The following is a 23,018-nucleotide window of genomic DNA, read 5'->3' as shown; positions in this document are numbered from 1 at the left end:
TAATAACTTCAGGTTCTTGTACTCTTGCCGTAATCTTGTCACATATGAGTAATGAAGATTTGGTTTTGTTATTGATCTTTCAAAAAGATCATTCATGACATGTAAAATATGGCGGTGACATCATAAAAAAGAAGGTTTTTCTAGTCCAATGGTTTTAAAATGTTTCTGTTACAGTGTTACTACACCAATTCTTGTTCCGATATTTACATATGTTGTATCAGATATAACCATTTTTATGACTAGCCACAGCTCATATTCATCCAGCACAAGTTTTATCCCATTAAATATTGTTTCATCTTTTCCATTCATCAGCTCAAGAACAGCAAGTCTAACCTCTCTCTTTTCATATTTAAAAACAACTACCTGATGTTCCATTTTCTCTATGTGTTTTCCATCAAAGTGTAAAGACCGCTTTTCATTTTTTAAGTTCTCCATATAATTTGCTTTCAACTTTTCTTCTTCTTTCCCGACATCTTTGTAGACACCACTATGAGTTGGAGTAGGAATAGAAATTCTATTTTTTGATAAAGTTTTGCAGACTTTATGTGCTTTTTTGGTACTAATCTTTGCAGAAATCACCAAATTTACAGACAAATTTGTTTTTTGTCTTTTAGATGATGATGACAAACTTTCGACATCTTTAGCTTCAGCAGCACTGCTGGAACACTGCTTTTCAGTTACTGAATAACCTCCTTCACTAGCTGACTCATCGAAATCTCAGTCTTGGCTGATTTGTTTCTTGAACATTTGTTTCTTTATCAACACCAGTTTTCTTGGATGAATACCTTCAGTATCTTCAATCGTGGCACAATATCCAACTCTTCCATTTATTGACATTTTCAGACCATAAAACTCTTTATCTTCCTGACACAACCACTCACCTTTCTAATCAGTTTTGTTAAACAATCGGATAAAATTTTGAGTTCCAGGTTTTCGACTATTTTTGTCAAGCGTTTTCAATACATTTTCTATTTTTTGTTCTGATGGTGATTTACCTTGTAAAATTGGAATATTCAGCTTTCTCCATATTAGTTCAATTTCTTTAGCCAACTCTCTCCTTTCTGCTTTTTACATTTGATGAGAATCTTTTAAATTAATTAATAATAAGCTGTTCTGAAGACATTTTATTCATTTCACTAATACTTTTAACAATAGCACATATTCTTGAAGTCTTAGCTTTTTCAAATCTCACTAAATTTGATTCCCAAACTTTCTTATTCTTGTCTGAAGCAAGACCATTTTTAGCGATTTTTGTATGTCTATTACGTTATTTATAACTTACTAGGATAACATTAAAAAGATAGGAAAAATTATTTTCAGCTTGGGGTAATCTTTTTCAAAAATTAACATTAAAAACTTATAATTTCTGTTTATAACTATAACTTCTCCACTTATGGCGACAGGGGGAATTAAAAATTCTTAAAAAAATTTTTTAGTCATACCCCTAATGTACACTCCTTGCATGTTCTACCTATTTAGTCAGTCGATGCATGAACACTCCATGCATGTTCTAACTATTTAGTCAATTGATCTATGTACACTTTCTGCATGTTCTACCTGTTTAAGTGAGTCTATGAGTGCACACTTCTTAATATTTAAGATAAATAAACTTTATAAACAATATAACTTTTTATTAACAACGATCATTGGCAATACGCATAAAACTAGAATTAAATACTTTAAAACAAAAAAAAAATAAAAACTTTTAAAAACATAAAAGTACACACAAAAACATATGCGCTTATGGGGAATTAATCTCAAGGCAAAAAGGCGACAAGGCAAAATTACTATCTATGAGACCACATATTAAAAACTTATGATGAAGCAGATTATGATGAAGTAGATTATGCTTGTTTCTTACGTTACGCAATTATTTAAAATGATTTATTATTGAGTCATCAATTTACATAAAATTTCAAACGTGAATTTATTTCATAACACCGGCTTTAACTCAATAAGCGACATAGGTATGGAAGGTATGGCGTGAAATTCGAACTTAGAAAAAGATCTTTTTTATTGTTTACTATTCGTCAGCAAACCAAGAACAATAAAATTAAAGGAGTGTAAGAAGAATTTAAAGCTTTAACGCTTATATTTGGGTTGTACCTAAATCCCGGTCCAAAAACCTAAAATCCGGCCAGGATAAAAAAAGTTTTTTATTATATATAAATAAATGAATTTATATAATTATTATACCAAATTCAAGTATTTTTTGTTTGAATTTTTTTTTACAAAAATAAACAAAGTTTTAAACAACATAAACCGGAAACATATCATTTATTTGTTCAAATGCATTGACTTCAGGAAAATGTCGTGCGAGAAGACTCACGCGGCCCACAGGCAATATGACACCAACGATTGCATTGATTGCATTGTGACCATTTTAAACTAGCACCACGGTGTTTAACACAAAATAAAATGTCATATATATTTTTGTAATCAACGTTAGCGCACATTCGTTGAACTAGTCTAGCACGAATAGGGCTGCTAGTTCGAACATGTTTAAGTTCGAAAGTTCGAACTTTACGCAAAAATTTCTACCTTCAAGTCCAAACTTTTTTCTCCTTATAGTTCGAACTATTAAATTTAAGAAAAAGATAAGCTTTTCATTAATTTTTGTAAAAACAGCTGAAATATAAGTAAAAATTATAAATTTGAATCTGAAATTGAAATTTTTTGTTTTTTTTTTTGTTCTCAAATGTAAAAACATCAATAAAAATTAAAATAATAATTTAGTACAAATTAATGATTTATTTGTTAAACCCAGTTATTTTAAATCAAGGTAATCAGTTTGAGAACAAAATAAAAGGAAATAATATAGAAAATTTTGCAAATTAATTTTATTCAAAGATTATTCTAGCTTAAAGAGGTAGACTTGATGCTAATAAAAAAAGCCAGAAATGGTTACGATATTAGAAATTATAACAAACAATTGACTCTAAAAGCTAACGAACCAAAAATGTTTTATTAAAACATATGATTTTCAAATGGTGTGATCTCGTGAAAGGGCTCTTGCATACCTTGCATTTACTTTTTAAAAACAAATAAAAAGTCTCTTAAAAATAAATGAACAGTTTTGTACTTAACTTGCACTCTTTTGTTTTCAATTATAAATAATTAAAAACTATTTAAAAAGTTCGAAAAAGCTCGAACTTTTTTCCTAAATAGTTTGAAAGTGTTCGAGTTTGAACTTTTTTAAAAAAAATTTAAATTGGCAGCCCTAAGCACGAATGTACCCACGGTATAATGCCACAGGTTTCGGGTATACAATATGTTCACATTGTTAATAACAGCTCCTGCAATTATTAGTTTAAAAACTCCACAACTATTTCTATCAAGTTATTGAGGTGCAATAAACGTAACTTTGTCCCAAACTCCAAATTTATTAGTAACAAATGACCGTAATACCATTTATCTCAGAAACATATCATGCTTCGAAGTATTACCTTAATTAAGAGAACCCGCAAGCCCTACTATTTTATCAAGAGTGTTGGCAATTAAGTGTGTCCAGTGGTTGTTTCTAACTTGAAGGTTTATTGCGAGGAATAGCGTTAAATTCTTTATGGTTCATTGAGACAGCCACTTCTTTTGCATTGTCCCTCACGGCATCAGAAGCCGCATTAACATCTCTATCTCCAATTATGAAGAATGGTTTTGCGTGAACGGTAGTTTCCATTTGTTGTACTCTAAGAAAATTTCCTTCCTTTATTGGTTTCAGTACTTTCTGGATGATAAAAATAAAATGATTTTTAAAGTTTTGTACAAAATCTACATATCTACTTATTAGTTTGAATTATCTCATCGCTTCCTATAAAAACCGTAGAACTTTATAATATAGAAACTCTAAATATTTTTTTTGTAAAAGCCAAAAATTTACATTAAATATTAATTTATTATATTACTTTTTTATTATCTTACTTTATTATATCATTTTTTTATATATATATTTTAACCAATAAAATAAATTATATATAACTTTTAACCAATAAAAAAGTAAACAAATTTATGTCTTGCAAAAACAAAGATTTTGAGAAAAATAAAGAAAAGTCGACTTTAAGGTTGGGCCGGGCCGGGCCGGGTTTTAGGTACAACCTTATATTGGAAGTTTATCATTTACCCTTAGATTTTAAATTGTATTTACTTAAACTATTTTTTCTTTTTAACTCATTCAGTTTCTCTTTTTTTTTATTTATCTATTTTATCATATTACTAATTACTTTATTATTATCATTGTATATTTTTTATTGAGTGTTATTCACATTAATAGTATTTATATTTTTATTGCACCAGTGCCGTAGCTAGTAGGGTGCCGTAGGGTGGGTCATATTTTTTTAATTTATTGTCACTACTATAAAAAGCTGCTATTATATAAAAAAAAAAGAAAACGATGAAAATTCGAGCTTCCTTCAACATCTTAGGAAGGCAACTTTTGTTTAAACTTTTTAAATAACGCTTTTCTACGTAGTTCGAATTCACCAAAACTTCGGATGGAATATTTCAAATTTTATTTAATTAACTTACCCATATTTGACATTGACCCTATTTCTACTTTCATTTTTACTTTATCACTCACTGTTCTATTGTTTAAGATTTGTGAATTAGAATCGTACGAGTTAAATGTCACGTAAAGAAGCGTGTTAAAATTTACGCAATTTTTTAAGATTACTTTTAAGGGTTATTTTAACGACTATGTAGGTAAAGAATTGTCATAGGAGTTTTAATTTATATATATATATATATATATATATATATATATAATATATATATATATATATATATATATATATATATATATATATATATATATATATATATATATATATATATATATATATATAAGATTTTATGTAATGAACGTATTAGAATCAATAACTATCAGATAGTTGTTTTTCAATATATAGTCGCGATAATATAACACTCACAATATTGTGAGTGTTCTGAATCCATATTGCAATTATTAAAATTGAAATATACATACTCTAAATATGTTTTGATTGTTAATGTTAAAGTTTAGTGCTTTATAGAACTGTTTGAGTGCTTGTGTATTGATTTGTTGGCACTTGATATCAACGTTCACAAGAGTTCATAACTTTTTTTAATTCATTTTATGTAAATGTGGATTTGGAATGATTTTTTATTCTTATTCTTTTTAGATTGCATAACGAACTTGAAGAAAAAGTTTATCAAAACCAGTAGTGACACAAAACACTCAGTATATGGCCAACCTTGTAAATTTCCAGAAAGTCAACTGTTGAATAAGCAGAAATCTTTAAGCATTATCTATACATAAGGCACGCAAAAACTTCCCCACAGTCCTTAGACTCTGAAGAACCATCAATCAGAGACGTAAATAAGATAGAAGCTGATGATTTGGTAAAAATATGATCATGGGCGGGGTTGCCAACGGTTTTATCTAACGGCATTCTGAAAAGCTTAGATAAATTGGTTACTGATACAAAACGATTGAGGAAATATGTTGATGAAAAGAGAAATTCATCTACGTTTCAGTACCAACTGGTTTGTTCAACAACGTATTTGAATGTGTTAATGTGTTAATCGTGGTATCAAGGACCGGTCAAAATGCCATTGTTCCATCAAAGTTCCTTTTAAGGAACGAGAGTTTTGGCTCGATCAAAAGAGTAATAGTAAAAAGTACAATGGCCAGATTGACCAAAAAAAAACAGACGTGTATATATAATATAATAAAAATACAATTGATTTAATAATTATTAACAATGTAGAATAAACAAAAACAGAAAATAATTTTACATTTCAAAAATATTTATATATATTGTCAGTAGAATGAATAAAGTTTTGTAATTTAGTTTTAAAAACAGAAAACGAAATTGACAAATCAAAATTTGGAACAACAATTTTGTTCCATAAATACGGTGCTCGATAGTTTATGCAAAATTGATTAAACTTTGTTTGACAAAAGGGTTCAATTATTAAATTATCATTTCGTAAAGTATATTTGTTTATAGCTCTATGGGTAAAAAGATCTTTAAAAATGAACAATGGTTGTTCACTTTTACAACGAAACATAAAACATAAAATATTATAGACATTGAGTTCGTAAACGTTCAGTACTTTAACGTTTTTAAACAAAATATTAGAATGCGAAAAACGATTTTCAAAACATATTAAACGCATTGCGCGTTTCTGACGATGGTAGAGATTTCGTAACTTACCTTTAGAGGTACTTCCCCAAAAAATTGGCATAATTTATATAGCTATGTATAAATGAGTAGTAGAGTTGAATTAAATTTTGTTTATTTAGATAGTATCTGACCTTATCAGGATTTCCAATACTTTTGGCCAATTTAGTAGAAATAAAGTCGATATGATACTTCCATGTAATATTTTCATCAATGTAAATGCCTAAAAATCTTGTGACCGACTCCTTTTTTATTTCAATTTTATCAATGAAAAGTTTAGGTAAATTATTTGGTAAAAAACGCTTTTTTGCGAGGGAGTGGAAAAGGATCCATTTTGTTTTGTCAATGTTTAAAGTTAACTTGTTGCACTTAAACCAGTTGGAGATGTGATTGAGTTCTTTATTCATATTTGAAAAAAGCTCATAAATGTCACTGTTTGACAGAAATAAATTAGTATCGTCCGCAAAAATGATACTCATATGGTTAGAAGCTTTATTTAAATCATTTATACAGACTAAAAACAAAAGTGGGCCTAGAATAGAACCCTGTGGAACACCACATTTTATGTCAATTAATTTTTCATTTTGAAAATAATCTCCATAGAAAACAAATTGTTTTCTATTTGTCAAATAACTTTTATACCATTTTATTAATTTGCCATTAGTTCCATAAAATTTGAGTTTCTTAAGTAGAATTTTGTGATCGACCGTGTCGAATGCTTTTGATAGGTCAATGAAAATACCTAGTGTATATTGTGATCTTCCAAATGAATTGGAAATTTAACGAATGAACTGTGTAATGGCTTGTTCAGTTGAACAATTTTTTTTAAAACCGAATTGATTTTTATATAGAAGTTTATTTAGATTAAGGTAATTGTATGTTCTATTGTATATAATTCTTTCTAAAATTTTCAAGAAGGTTGAAAGAACTGAGATAGGGCGATAATTACTAATATTTGATTTTTTCCGTCTTTTTAAATTGGAGTAACTTTAGCTATTTTTAATTGGTCGGGGAATACACCTTGCTGTATAGATGCCCTGAACACTTTATAAAGAATACATTTTAAATTTTCAAAGCAATCTATGATTATGTTGCCATTTATTTCGTCCGCACCTGTAGCTTTGTTTCTTTTAAGAGATTTGTAAGCTCTCTCAAACTCATCAAAAGATAAGTCAGAATATAAATTATCTATAAAAAGCGATTTATTTATAGGCTCTAGGAAATCACTAAAAGTTTTTTCCGTAATAAGAATCTTATTTGCCAATTTAGTTCCTATATCAATAAAATATTTATTAAACTCGTTTGCAATTTCGTTTGGTTCATATATATTTGTTTTATTTATTTTAAATACTTTAGGAAGGTAGTTTGAATTTGTTTTTTGTTTTCCTGTTATTTATTTCAACGTTCTCCAAGTATTTTTTGAGTCGTTTTTAAATTTAATAATTAAATTTGAATAATAATTTTTTTTTAATTTTTTACGAATTTTTTCAAATAGATGTTGGTAATTTTTATATTTTTATTGGTTTTCATTTGACTTTGTTTTTAAATATTTTATATATAGTTTCTGTTTGATTTTAGAGGATTTTCTAAGTCCTTTGGAAATCCATAGACTATAAATTATGAATTTAGTATATTTTGAATAACAGAAACTAAGCTTTTTTTTTTTTTTTTTTTTTATTTAATTACTAATTTATTTTGCTGTGTTTTAAAAATTGCAAAAAAAGATATTACATTAATAGAAAATCCTGGCCAGAGCAAGACGACAAGTTGTCTTGTCACCGAGCCCCGTTACATTAGTGCTCTAAAACGTGTTTAAAATTTACATACGTAATAAATGATAAATAAAACAGTATAAATACATACAATTTCAGCAATAAAATAATTATTTGCTAACAATATTCAGCGAAATAATTTAAAAAGTAAAAAAGTGCAAACAAGAGAAAATCATGAAAGTTATCAATCCACAAAAATCATTTTGTATAAAAATGCATAACATATAAACAAGAGTTATGTTTTATTAAAAATAATGGAATAAAAAAAAAGAATTTTGGCCGATTAATAAATATCGAATAAAATAAAATTTTTGGCTGAATAAAAGAAATAAAATAAGAATTTAAATATCAACAAAGCTGAAATATGATTTATTGTCAACAACTCCAATATACCTTAGTGGATATGTTTCCAAACATACTCCAACAAAAACTTCTTTTGGCGGTACTCTGCTTTATATTTCTAATAAACTAATTTATAACTCTAGAAATGATTTACTTATTTATAAACCCCAATTCTTAGAGTCTAATAATGTGTATAATAAATTTATTTTTTTGAGGTGGTTACAATTTTTACAGAAGTTATTGGCACCAATATGTGAACTGGAACTATCGGGGCACATTGATTGTTGACTATGCGGGGCATTGATCGGAGGATCAAAGAGCTCCAAATAACTTATAAGACTTATATTTTTTGTTTAAACTTTATAGATTTAAACAAATGGCATGTACTTATGTCGAATAAAAGTTTGTATATAACAAATAGTATTTTTTAACATAGCATTTTTAAAATGTAATAATGTTTAAAACTAATATTAATTATATTAGTTTATTACAATTAGTATTTTTACTTATTATTTTAATATTGATAAGTAAAAACTATTACAAGAAAAAAAATATTTTTTAAATTTTTTATTTTAATTTTCAGATCTTAAAATGGTTAGGTATAGAAAAAAAGCAACAGATAGAGTTACTATACCATGTGATACAATGAAAGCAGCTGTTCGTGAAGTTTTAAAGGGAAGACCAGTTAATGCTGTTTAGTACAAATCAAATGACTTTTAAAAAGGTATTTTTATCAAAAGAAGCTTTTTCTTTTTTTGCCCAGTTGTTATTCAAAAATACCGAACGAAAGTAACTTATCTTTGGAAGGGGGACGCAAGATTGGTATTTGCCATGGGCGCCATTTACCATAGGTACGCCACTGATTACCACAAGCAATGTTTTCATAGTTGAGATGACAATGAATAAAATAGTAATTTAATTGAATAAGAATATGCTTGTTTAGTTTGCTTTTTGTCTTAATCTTTGAGATTTTACTGCACTAGATAGCAATGTAATTTTTTAAAATTAGAATTTAGTCAATATGCACACCTAAATACCTTGTTGTTAAAACTCTTTTAAGAAGCATATCAACAATAAAAAGAAAAAGCAAATTACTTGACAGTAGGTATTGTTACTAATAGAAGGAATCCATTTAGTTTTATCAATGTTTAATCATAGTTCGTTAAATCTCTAACATTTGGAAATTTTAGTTTCCAAATGTTATAGATTTAACAAATATTAGCAGACATAATAGTCATTAAATTATATGCTTTGAATAGGTCATTAATATAAATTGAAAGTAAGATAGATCCTAATAAAGGTTATTGTAACCTCCTCAAATTGAAAGAGTTTTTTATATGGCTATAATTTTTAAAGCTAAGAGATAATACAATGAAACTTAAAATTTATCGATGAATATAAATCGTTTGGGGTGAGGGGGAGGGGAATTAAATCTAAGGGCTTTTTTGTCCCAGCCTCCAATCATTGCAATTTTTAGCTAAGCATCATTATTTGACAAAAAAATAAACATACAAATGTTTGGAGTTTACGCCATGTCTGGAAGTTAGCTATCTCAAACACCAAAAATGCTATATCTGTGACTGATTTGATTGTTATATTTAACAAGTTAGGTAATATACTTTCATCTGCATAAGCCAATTGCTTTGCTTTCGATTTTTTTTTATTATGCTATCTGCATAAAAAAATCAGTTATTCAGATAAATTTTAAACTAAACTTTTTTCCAGGTATTCCATGCCACTCACATTTTTAAAAAAGAATCAAAAGCTTTCGCCAGATAAATGAAAAAATAAACTAATACTTTTTAAATGAATTAGAAATATTTCCAGTAAATTGAAGAAATGCGTGTTTAGTGGAATTTTTTTTTATAAGTTATATTAATCGCTTTATAATAAACTGTTAATGGTGAGATGATTACATATTTGCTGTACAAATATTTTTCTAAAATTAAAAAAATATAGAATTGAAGTTGAATTAAATTGAAATTGATAATTACTGATGTTGGAATTACCAACGCCTTTTGACATTGTTATAAATCTCGCTATTTTTAGATATTGTGGAAAGACTCATTGAAGCAAAAAAAAATCTTAAAGACAATATCTTTTAAAGCATCCTAAGAAACTATAGCAACAACAAGCAACAAGAAACTATAGTGTATAAATTATAATAAATGAACAACTTTATTTGTCAATAAACGTCCGACAGAAATCTGGGCGACCATCAAAATTATTTATAGAGCTTAGTGAATGCAGTAAGGGTAAAAAAAACTAGAGATTTGCGCTAGCAGGTATCATTGGATTAGGGTGCTCCAAAAAATTAAAATTTAAATAGTTGTGCGCCTTCTTATTTTGTGCCTTTTCCCCCATTATTTTTATGATTATCATACAAGACAACTACTTTTTTTTTTTATATACTTAAATTTAGTCTTGCCACCAAACCAATGAAAAGTAATTATTCAAATAATCAATTACAAATATTATACAGTTTACAGTTCATAAAATTAAAATGCTTACTCATACTACAAATAACAAGAGATATGCGCGGCACGTATAAGCTAAAATTAGGCCAGAGAACCACGCAAAGTTGTCTTCTTGAAATTTAAGATTTCATGTCAGTGCTTTTCAACTGTTTGCAATAGATAATGTCTCTGTATTTTTTTCTTTGTGATTGTTCCGCGCAAAGTTTGTGGTGAGCTTGACTGCTCTCTCAGCCATTTTACGACTCTGCTATTATGAATTAACATGGCAGCTTTATTATACGCTGCATCAGTCACCCCTTGTGTTGGTGGCAAGTTCTAGCAACTGTTGTTGACATGCAAAAGTCTGATTAGCTGCTAAGACTAAGCCAATCAAAAATGATAGCTGTGTTGGTGAAGAAGTTGACAGCTGCAGAAATATTGGCACTTTCTATTGAAGACAGCTAGAGGCATTGTCTTCATGTTTCAAAAATTGCCGAATGACTTGTTTATTTTGGAGTCTGACAAGAGTGTGAAGAAAAGCGCAAACGGTGCTATCTCTTCAGTGAGATATCACAGATGTCTGTTATGTGCTGTCGTAGCTGCTTGTGCCATGGCTGGATCAAAACTTTTATACCCAATGAGATCACTCCACTATTCTAATCATTCACTGATGCATCTGCAGCCGAACATGCTAAAAGCCATGCAAAAAGTGGCATTAAACAAGCAAATGCAAAGCAACTGGTCCATTTCACCATGGTTACATTTCACTGAATGCATAAATCTTAGCACTGTATAACATGGTTGCTATTCATTGGGCGTGACTAAATGCTCCAGGCTGCAATCAGTGTTCACCACGAGGTGCTTTTCTCCCAGAAGTATTAGTATCAACTCGACACTTTTCCCAAAAGTTGTCACGAGAAATTGCATCTTCTGATGCATCATCAGATTTAGACACGAAAAAAGACTACTACTTTTTGCGAACGTTTCAGTCTATGGTTGCGAATGTCAAGCCTTTTGTATGACGATCGCTAAGCAAGTAAGTCCCAAATGCTGCTGAAAATCCTTAAATTCTGGTGTATCTGGGCTGGATGTTGCACCAAATAATTTCTGCCAAACTGCACACAAAATTTTCCATACATGGTGTCGACAAGCCAAGTAGAATACCGTTTTGCAAAGTAATGTCTGCAACTTGACGCAGACCCCATTCTTTCTACCGGAATTAGAAACAGCTATGTCAAAAATGGTCTTAAAGTTGTGTCAAAAATGACCAAAAATGGCGTTTTAAACACTCCACTCTAGTGTCATCGCATTGGTAGCAGTTTTCTGGGTTGTCTAATAGCAATTAGTTGTGACAGGAACACCAAGCAGTTTTCCTTTCTTTACTTTTCCGTGAGCTGCCAGTCCTACTATGAGAATAGCAAGTCTCTCATTGTCTCCAGGTATAATTTTTCTGTTCTAGTGAAGTGTTGCGTTCTTCGGTGCAATAAATGATGCTTTAATATGAAGAGCTATTTCTGTTCAAGTTTCCTTTTCTGCTCTTTTGGTACTTGACTTAGACAGTGTCACACTTTTCAAATTAGGGCAACCCTTTAATATAACTGCAGCCATCATTCAATTCAACCTATTGGCTATAGTAGAAATTTATGAACTCTTTATCAGATTTTTTTGGAAACTGAAGTGTTGCCATGTATTTCTTCTTTGCCACACTTCTCAAACTCTTCTCTTTTACATGACATTCAAAATTCTCGTCTTCTGGTAAATCAAAAGAGTTGCTATCAGTACTTTCATTTCTTGATTGTTGACCTGAGGATTCACCAACCGTTGAAAACAGGCTTTCCTTGCTTTACTTTTAATCCATTTTTTACCTCAAAAAGATCTTAGTTCTGTTCATTTTATGCTCTTCTTTTCTCATGTAGATCTTGTCTTCTGCACACAGACACACCTTTTTTTGAGCTTAAAGAGCACTCAGGAGTTCAAGATCTTCGTTCTCCTTTTTTTGGAACAAAATCTATTAGTTTCTATTGCCACCGGGCATCTTAATGTGCTATGAAAAAATACTTTTTAAACTCCTCACTAAAAATATTTTCTTTTACTACGTTTAATTTGCACCCTTTCTTCTGCAGTGTTGATATATGAGCTGAGCACATATATTCGGTCATTACATTAAAGTTTATATAATCGGGTTAATTCATCATGTCAATATCATAAATGAATACCAGAAGTTTTTATTTGAAACATTTATTTAAAATGCCTAATCATGTAAATATTCACGCGCAATATTGTGCTATTGCGACAATTATACTTACTGGATAAGTATAGTTGTAAATTTTGGAAACAATTTTTTACTCTACATTTCAAGTAATTAGCATTTGTCTAAAACACTCTCTGTGTATTAGGCAACAACTGTTTTTCATTTTTAGTTCTAACTTCATTTTTCTTCTTGATCTCTGAGCCCGCTCGATATAAACTTTACAGGGATAGGGGGGCCAAAAATTTGTAGTAAAATTTTCAACTCTACTATCTTATACTAAGTTTAAATTCATCGTTTTAAAGGTTTTAAATTTTATTTAAAAACATTTTTAATTTCAAAAGTTAGGAACATGCAAAGTTTTTGACCCCCTAAAATAACCCCATAAAATGTTATATATTTTGCATGGTCATAACTTTTGTAATTTACAATATTTTTAAGTAAAATTTAAAATCTTGGGGCATTTAAAATCTTTGGCGTTTGGGCAGGGGAGTCCAAATTTTTGGGTATTTTTGATCCCGGGCCTCCATCATTGCAATTTTTTGCGAAGCCTTCTCATTTGGCATAGGCATGAATATACTTAAGTTTGGAGTTAGTACAATACGTAATATTTTAATACCTGAAATATTAAAAAATCTTGTTTACGCCAAAGTCTTTAACGTCAAATATAATTTAACAAACTAAATATTTTCACTGATATCTTTAATTCGGTTAATTTTCGATTAAATTTTATTTATTAAAAATATGGAATGTTGCTCAAAGAAAGCTAACAAGTAGAACTATAGCAGAAAACTATATAATACTAAGAGAACTTAACAATGGAGAATCATCTGTACCTATATCTATATAATATGGCATTCCAAAGCAAACATCATTTTGTGGTCAAAAGAAAGAACACAATATATTCAGTCGAAAAAAAGTAAAACTTCTGCGATTTAAGGATTTAAATAAAGCATGCTACATGTGGCTTTTAAAAACCAATAATAAACCCAAAGCATAAATAAGTCATTCTGTGTCGATAAGTCTCGAAATCTCGACAAGTCGGACATTTTCATTAAGTTCAACATAACGAAAGCTTCACCTAGTCGGAAAAAATATTTATCCCCCTTCGAAGTCCAAGTTAATAAGATGCTACTGCAATAATTTAAATACAGTTTTCAATAAAATGTGTTAATTAAAAGTTTAACGTTATTGTAGATTATAATTATCACTATTATAATTTTGTATTTAAATTAAGTTTTAATATTTTGGCATTATATCTACCAAATCAGTTTTCTTTCCGTAACAATGCCAAAGCAACTAATATATAAACAAAACATTTGTAAAAAGTTTGTTACTTTATAAATAATTATGTAAAAGAGCTAAAATTTTGACATTTTGTTCTTCATAGTAATAATATTCATTTGAGTAAAGGTTTTTTTAAACACTTTTTAGCTCTAGAAATTTTTCATATTAATCTTGTTTGACTCTACTTGTTAGAGTTTGTTAGTTTTTTACGCACCATTTCCAAAATATTCTTTTATTTTCATTTATTTTATCTCAAATGAATTTTGGTATTATGTTTATAATGTGTTACAAATTACATGTTCAAAAGGGCTAGTAAATTTTGAGTAATCATTTCGCAAAAATTTATTCAATTTTAGTTTTTAACTGGGTGATCGAGGCAAAAATTTTCAAAAAAGAATTTTTTTTTTTTTTTAAATTTTAATGATATATTTATGTTTAAAAAAAAGGTTTTACAATAGTTCCAATAAATTTTTAAAATATTTCTTGGAGTATCTTCTTTAAAAAAAAATCAAAAAATTATATACAATTGATATAAACATTTTTAATAATTATTTATTCACAGGGCCGTCCACAGGATTTTTTTTTTGGGGTGTCTCTAGTTGGCAAAAAATACACACAACATACCCCCCCCCACCCCCACCACCACCCCCACCACCACCTCTTCGGGACGGCCCTGTTTATTCATTGAATAAATAATGGTTTTTATTGTCTATAATGATTTTTTAAATAAATTAGGCCTTTAAAAAATAGTCAATATATCGAGTTACGTTATCTTTTTTTTTATACTCTTTGTATAATCTCTCCGGTTTCAGAGACAAAAAACTTTGAAACTTTTTTCTAATTATCCGTTTTCTGCCATCCAAAGCTCCACCAGAGTATTGCTTTTTAAACCAGCTCGTCCTCCATGAAAATATTAGTAAGCTCATGCAAACTATTTTATAAATTAAAAAAGTTTTACGGAGCAGTTTTATTATGATCAGACCAATTTTTTCAAAAAAAAACTAAAAAGTTTAGTCTAAAATCAGTTTTTTTTAACTTATGAGTTATTAAACACATTTCGAGGCTCTGAATTTCCTTTGATTACTTGCAGATTTACACCTGATGATTTGTACATAATTTCTGGCTCTTTAAATGGAGACATTAGAGTTTGGGAAATCGACGGACCAATTTTACTGTGACACTACTTTGATCTGTTTCTATTTCCTGCAAAATTTTCACTTTAATAAAGTTTAAATTTTTGAAATTTAATAATTTATTTTTTTGGAATTTTGTCATGAATAATTACTAATTATTAAACAGAAAAAAAAAATTCATGGCCATGACACACGTTAGAAACCATGGGAATTTACCTTAGTACAAACACGGGAAGTTACTTCGTAACTGAATACTACACTTTGCGTGCGTTTAGTTTGTTGTGTACTGTTTTTATACGCAAGAATTTTGATTTATACACAAGTTGATAATAGTTAATATAAAATTAAAGTTAATATAAGTTAAAATAAAATTACGTTAATTATAAAATAAATTAATATAAAATTATGAGAACAATAAATAATCTTGAATTGTGGTAAAGATATGTTGTTAATAAGTAAATTCATATACCAATACAAACATTTCCAGTAAAATGACAAAGGTAAAAAACATAACTACAATTTCGGCACACAAAAATGATATAAATTGCTGTGTGTTTACTTCAGATGGAAAAGCTGTTGTATCTGCTTCAGCTGATAAAACTACACGGATTTTCAATGTTAAAAACGGGGAAGAATTATTATTTTCTCCTTTAGGTGAACATATCTATTCTGTTACAACGTGTGCTCTTTCGCCAGTATATAAAATTTTGGCTACAGGATCTCGAGATTGCACTGTAATATTATGGGAAGTAACGACTGGAAGGAAAATTAACGTATTGATGGGATGCAAGGGTGCTATTCGATGCTGTTCATTTTCAGCAAATTTGCCATATCTTTGTACTTGTTCAGAAGATTCATCAATTATGGTTTGGAACATTTTAACTTATGAGTTATTAAACACATTTCGAGGCTCTGAATTTCCTTTGATTACTTGCAGATTTACACCTGATGATTTGTACATAATTTCTGGCTCTTTAAATGGAGACATTAGAGTTTGGGATTTAAATTCAAGTAAATGCATGGATTTTGTACTAGCTCATGACTGTGGTGCTAGTGGTGTTGGCTTAAGTAGTTGTGATTTTTCGCCAAAATATGGCGCTGGTAAGGTGTTGTATGTTATAATAGTGTATGTTGTTACTTGTAATTCTTTCGTATGCATATTTAAACCACCATAACAATGATAATAAACAATATTGAATCATATTGTTGGTTTATTTTCCAATTGCATTTACAATTAATGACTGAATTGTTTTAAATAGAGAATGCCTGATTTTTTTTGCAAAAAATCTTAAAAAGGATTTTTTTTTATAACTATAGCACATTGAATTGATATCTCAACTTCTCATGTTGTTGATTTTACTCTCTTTTCAGTTTTTTCTATATCAATCTCTAATTTTTTTCTCCTGAAAAGAAATGTAGATTGGGTAATATGTTAAGAATGGTCAATGTGGTTTACTTTTATGACCTGCAAGAGCAAGCTATATTGACTATTCTTAACATATCTTATCAGATATACATATTCCAAGTTTAACAGATATACATATTCCTAGTTTACAACTTGATTTAAATTTATTTAAACTAACACCACAAAACTTTCTGATCATCATCTTATCTGTTTTTTTCTGAATCTACATTTAATCAACTTTTACAGCTTGCGTTTCATTGTTATCCAACAACACACTGGGTATATGCTTTATACAGTTTTCTTTTATTTTTTTTTATAATACTCCTCTTAATTTTTTTGTCTACCGAAAATAAAAATGAAAATAAAAACTTTTTTAAAGGAAAATATATTATATATTTTATGCATTTTAGATAATATTTACTGAAGAGGGGGAAAAAACTATAAATATATCAATAATAAAGTAAATTGACAGCTCAAATACTCATAAATTATCATTACCATCAATGTGTATTAAATATATTAATATTGATTTATATATACCATAGACTTATCAAAAATCTTAAACAGTGTAAATAACATCTGACATTCAATTTCTTACAATTGCGTCTATTTTTATTACTACTCCTAAGAATCCAAAGAAGTGTTGAAAACTTTTCTTCTTATTTGACTTCTAAATCTAATTGGCCGATTTGAAATAAACAGGTTAAATAATCGATAAACATTCAAATCACACTGGTTTCCATTGTTTAAACTATTTCTTTCTTAAACTCATTTGGTGTTTGTTATCCAGACAACATTAATGTCATAGTGTTACAATAGTGTTCTTGGAAACTTACTTCAATACTCTCTATTATTTGGAAGGTCTTTAGGTTTTTAATTAACAAATTTCTAATATCTCATCTTGAGTCTTATTACTTCCTTCTGATAATCAATAAAGATACCAATTTTGATGTACTTGTTCTACAGCTAATTTGTTCACTGTTATTACAGAAAGTTTCTATCATGCATTAAATGGTATCAACAAGGCAAGTGCTATTGCTCTTCTTATATTAAAGGCTTTTGATAAAGTTTGGCATGCTGGGCTTCTCCATATGCTCACTTTATATGATGCATCTAAAGAGTTTTTTAAGGTTATTAAATAATTCTTTTCTAAGTGCTGCATTAAAGTTTGATAACTTTAAATATATGCAACAAGAAACATAACATAAAGTTAATTATTTTTTAAGATTTAAGATTTAATTTTTTTAGAAAGTTTAAAAAAGTGGAAAAAAATGCTATTTTTCAAGATATCAACCTTTAGATGACATTTTTAAATTTTGATGTGTTTTGCTCATTATTTATCCCATCAAGCAAGTAAAGTTACTATTTTCTAAAAATTGTTAGGATTAAAACACCCTATTGGTTACAGTACCAAAATCTTGCAAAACACTTGAAACAACGGTTACTCAGCCTGATAATTTATAGTTAATGCTAGTCAAAGTATTTTTCATTATAATGCACATTTGCCACGATGACTTAGCTTAAATTCTTCTAATTCTTCATCGATAACTTCTTTGATGGCTGTGGAGGCATCTTTTTGCTTAAGTTTTTTATCTGAATGATTTGTTTTTGAATGTTGGAGTAATAAATTATTAGCAGGCAGAGTTTTTTTATGTTTAGCAAATTTCTTGCATCTTTGTGTAATTTTTTTTTGTTTCTTTTACATCAACACTTTGAATTTAACTAATACAATGCATTTTTGGAAGTAAAAAAATATTATTCCAATGATGATTTTTTTGCGCTTTTTTATAAGCTTTTTTATACCTACAAATAATTGAAACAGAACACTTGCATTCACAAATATTTATTGGTCATTTTGCATTTGCAATCTAGTTTTACTTTACATTCACACACCATGACATCAAACAATAACAATGTTTTTTTTAAATCTTTAACTTAAAGGTTTGATTTAAAGCTAGTTTATAATTTTCATTAAAACAACACTTAAGAACTTCCTCATTCTTTATTTACAGATAACTCTGTTGCATGACCAAAAAAAAATTTAAAACATGGTTCCAAGAAAATACAGATAATGTTCTTTCCCATCAACCAGGCAATTAACTTGATTTAAAACGTATTAAAAACTGTTAGTTAAAGATGAAAATAGAAGTTTTTAAACAGAACCCAATATTCCTATCAGATAAGCCATATTGAAATTTCATTATGGCTTACCATCACTCATTATGGCAATAATATCACTCTTCCAAAAGAGTGATTTTATAAAATAATGCCTGAATATTGTGAGTCTCTTGTTGCTTCAATGTCACAAAGAATAGAGGTTGTTCTAAAAGTTTTAGGAACCCTTAGGTTGTACTAAAGCATTTTTTTTACTGTTACTTCTTTATTTTTTTCATTTTCATAATAGTTTTACTAAACAGTGCAAAAATATTTTTTTGTACTAATTATCTTTTTCCCTATAATTGTTTATATATATATATATATATATATATATATATATATATATATATATATATATATATATATATATATATATATATATATATATATATACATATATACATATATATATATATATATATATATATATATATATATATATATATATATATATATATATATATATATATATATATATATATATATATATATATATATATATATATATTGAGACAGTGCAGACACTTCCGGAATGGCGGACACTTTTTTATAACGAATTTTATAAATAAATTAAAAAAAAAAAGAAAGATAAAGAATAAAATAAGAAAAATAAATGAAATAAAAATAAAGAGAATGAAGAAAAGAAAAAAAAGATACAAAAAAGCAAAAATTAAAAACCAAACCAAACAAATTAAAAAAAGAAAAAAATTAGATAAGAAAAAGACAAAAAAACAAAGTTAAAAGAAAAAAAACATTCGAAAATGGAAAGTAACTAAAAAGAATTTTAAAAATATATAAAAATTGGTCCGTTTATGAAGAAAGGAAAAAGAATATTTTTAACATTTTATTATTTTTGAAAGACTATATGTGATTGCTTGATATGATTTACTTTTTTTATTTTATTATTGTCATTTATTGAGAAAACTCTATATTTTTCGTGACTAAATGTTTGTGTGTTAGTGGGTGACATGTTTTTATTTGTGAGTATTATTGAAAATTTTTTGTTTGTTTATTTATTGTTATTTTTTAATGAAATATTTATACTACTTTTATTTATATGATTATTGATATCAAGATTATTATATTTATTAAAACATTGTTACTTTTTTTTTGCAGTAATTGTTTAAGTTACATGGTAGGCTGTTACGTTTTGTCAGTACATAACTGTTTGTAACTTTCCTGTCTGTGCATTATATTCAATTGTTGTTTTAAAGTTGATATTGATTTATTATCATGTAATTTTCTTATTATTCTTATAATTTATCATCATTATTATTATCATTGTTATTTGTATTATTAATGCTATTTCATGGTATTTACTTAAGATTAGTTTTTAACTATTTGTAAATGACCTCGATTGTAAGATCTTTTATCCACAAAAATATATAGATATTGATTGATTTATATAGATATATATATACATATATATATTTATATGTGTATATATATATATATATATATATATATATATATATATATATATATATACATATATATATATATATATATATATATATATATATATATATATATATATATATATATATATACTTATACATGAACATGTATGTATATGAGTTTATACTTAATACTAATGTTATTTTATATGCTAGCTTCAGATGAATCCTTTAGTGGCAAGTCTGTGTGTTTTTTTTTTGCTACTTGTGGGGGAGATAATTTGGTTAAATTATGGAATTTGTATACTGCATCAGGTATGTCAACTTTATTGAGTTGTGCTATAATTTTTTTTAAGTGATCAGTTTATTTATGAAGTTCTTTGATTTATATTATAAAAGATAAATATTATAATAATGATAATAATAATAACTAGCCATAAAATACGGGTCTTAGTAAATCTATTCCACACCGACCTTTTCTATCCTTATTCCTTAAATCAATATATTTTAGTAAGAAGTAGAAAAATAATTAAATACATATATATAAACTATACTTATTGTTTATTTTTTAAAGCTATAAAATAAATTTTTTATTATATTTAACTTTTAAGAACTTTTAACGTTTTGGTAGTCATTGCGTGAGTCGCTATTTATCAACGAATTGAATAGTAGTATCAGTCTAAGTAACATTTAAAATACCTGCTTGAAATGTGTTAATTAAATACCATTGGTAAAAAAAGTTTTAAAAAACATGAGATAACTTAAATATTGGGAATAACGGACTTACATTGACCCAGATAATTATTACTAAATATTAATATATTACTGGTCATGATAAGTCTATTCCCCACCTACCATTTTAATAATTTCGCTTTATTTCAATAATTTTTAAAAAAGAGCAAAATATTAAAATCTTTGTTTTGAGTTTACGATTAACTTTCAATACTTTACAATTTCTTTAAACTTTTATATATATATATATATATATATATATATATATATATATGTATATATATGTATATATATAAATATATATAATAACGGGGACGGACCTTATCATTTTTTTCTTTAATAAGTTTCTATTAACTTTTTTTCAGGTCATCAGCAGCTTATTCATAGTTTATCTAGGTTATTATTTAAAAATCCAGAAAATTGTTTGGGTATAATATCTGGAATATATTTTCCTCTTAAATTTGCTTTTAGCTGAGTTGTTTCAAATTCTTTTTAGTTTTAGTATGAGTGATGAATGAAAAAGCCTTAAAAACAATTTTATTACAAAAATATATTCCTAAATTTGTATATATGTATGGAAAACGTTTTGGCTGTCCGAAAAAACTAAAAGTCCCTGTTATTAGGACTCTTGCCCTGTTTTAAAGATTAAAGAAATATAAAATAGAAAAAAATAAAAGACTCTTCCCCTGTTTTAAATTTTAAAGAAAATTCAAGTTTCTATGGAAAATCTTTTTTCTATAAAAAGAAAGTTGTCTCTTTAATGCATACACTTAATCTATTACTAAGCATATTTAAACCTTAAACTCTACCATGACATATGCGCAACAAATTTCTAACAGTGTTTTCATATTTTAAAAAATTTTAAAAAGCTTTTTAAAAAATTCTCTCCCTTTTATTTGTTATAGTATATAATATCTTTATATATGATATGGATTTAATATCTTTAGACCTTTAAAATTGTTTTACTTTGTATTCTAGAAAATTGAAAAGATTTAAAAAAAAAAAATTAAGTGTGAAAATGAAAGGATTTAAACCCACGCAAAGCACTTCAACCACTTTGGTTATAACATTATCTTTTAACACTGTTTAATAAGCAGCCATGGCACAGTGGTAGAGCTCTTGCCTCAGATACAAAGGTTTCGTGGTTCACACACCCCATCCTTGGGCAAGTTTTTTGACATAGGTTAGGAAGGAGGCGTGAACTTCAAACTAAATGCTTATCAACGGTGCTTTGTGATAAGATTGTAAGGACTTCTTGGGGGATCTAAATATAGCTATATAAAAAATAAAAAGAAAAGAAAATAAACAAAAGACTTTAAACCAAATTATAAATGCTTTATAAAAGTTCATTTAAATCAAAATTACGCAAATATTGCTGCAATAAAATTATCAAGTAAAAGTAAATCTGTAACACTTGATATAGTTTTTAATAATTTATATAGTTTGAAGTTTATATTATATATTTGCATAGACTTTCATTCACACAGATAAAATACGAATCATGGCGGATTGCGGTTTCAAAAATATGCCTAATAACTTTGTAAAATTAAAGATATTTTTATTTACACATTTATTACCAAATTAACAAAACATAACAATTTTTAATAGTTTTTAACTGTATGTCTATAAAAAGTAACTGAGTTAAAAAAGGAAAAAATACACCACATGTATCAACTGGAAATCAATTTATTTATACATAATAACAAAACCAAATATATAAAGAAAAGTATATATGTACAAAAAAAGTTAAACTAAATTTGCATTATCAATTACCAATTGGTAGATAAACCAACTACAAAAATACTAAATATAGATGCAGCGTATTTTTTTTCCCACCACTCACTCTGCTCATACTTTACTTCAAAATCACTCAGGAAGAGTGCCACCATTTTTTTAAAATTTCCTTTGTTAATTATTTTTAATAAATGAGT

General features: G+C 27.5%; 1 protein-coding gene across 4 annotated transcripts in view; it reads left to right on the top strand.

Annotated features, from left to right (window-relative positions):
• The first annotated feature begins 15,645 nt into the window (after nucleotides 1-15,645).
• LOC100202909 (WD repeat, SAM and U-box domain-containing protein 1) overlaps nucleotides 15,646-23,018 on the top strand; it is a 72,217-nt gene continuing 64,844 nt past the window's right edge. For 3 of the 4 annotated variants that reach the window (XM_065810310.1, XM_065810309.1, XM_065810311.1), the window contains exons 1-2: nucleotides 15,753-16,497; nucleotides 20,572-20,670. In XM_065810310.1, coding sequence (XP_065666382.1) covers nucleotides 15,888-16,497; nucleotides 20,572-20,670 — 709 coding nt within the window. In that variant the 5' untranslated portion in view covers nucleotides 15,753-15,887. Of the gene's footprint in view, nucleotides 16,498-20,571; nucleotides 20,671-23,018 lie in introns of all 4 variants that reach the window. The other variant, XM_065810308.1, reaches the window with a different exon arrangement.

Source organism: Hydra vulgaris, chromosome 11, assembly GCF_038396675.1.
Source record: "Hydra vulgaris chromosome 11, alternate assembly HydraT2T_AEP".
Classification (NCBI taxonomy): domain Eukaryota; kingdom Metazoa; phylum Cnidaria; class Hydrozoa; order Anthoathecata; family Hydridae; genus Hydra; species Hydra vulgaris.
Note: the sequence above shows the minus strand (reverse complement) of the source record. Positions and strands in the feature narration are given on the sequence as shown.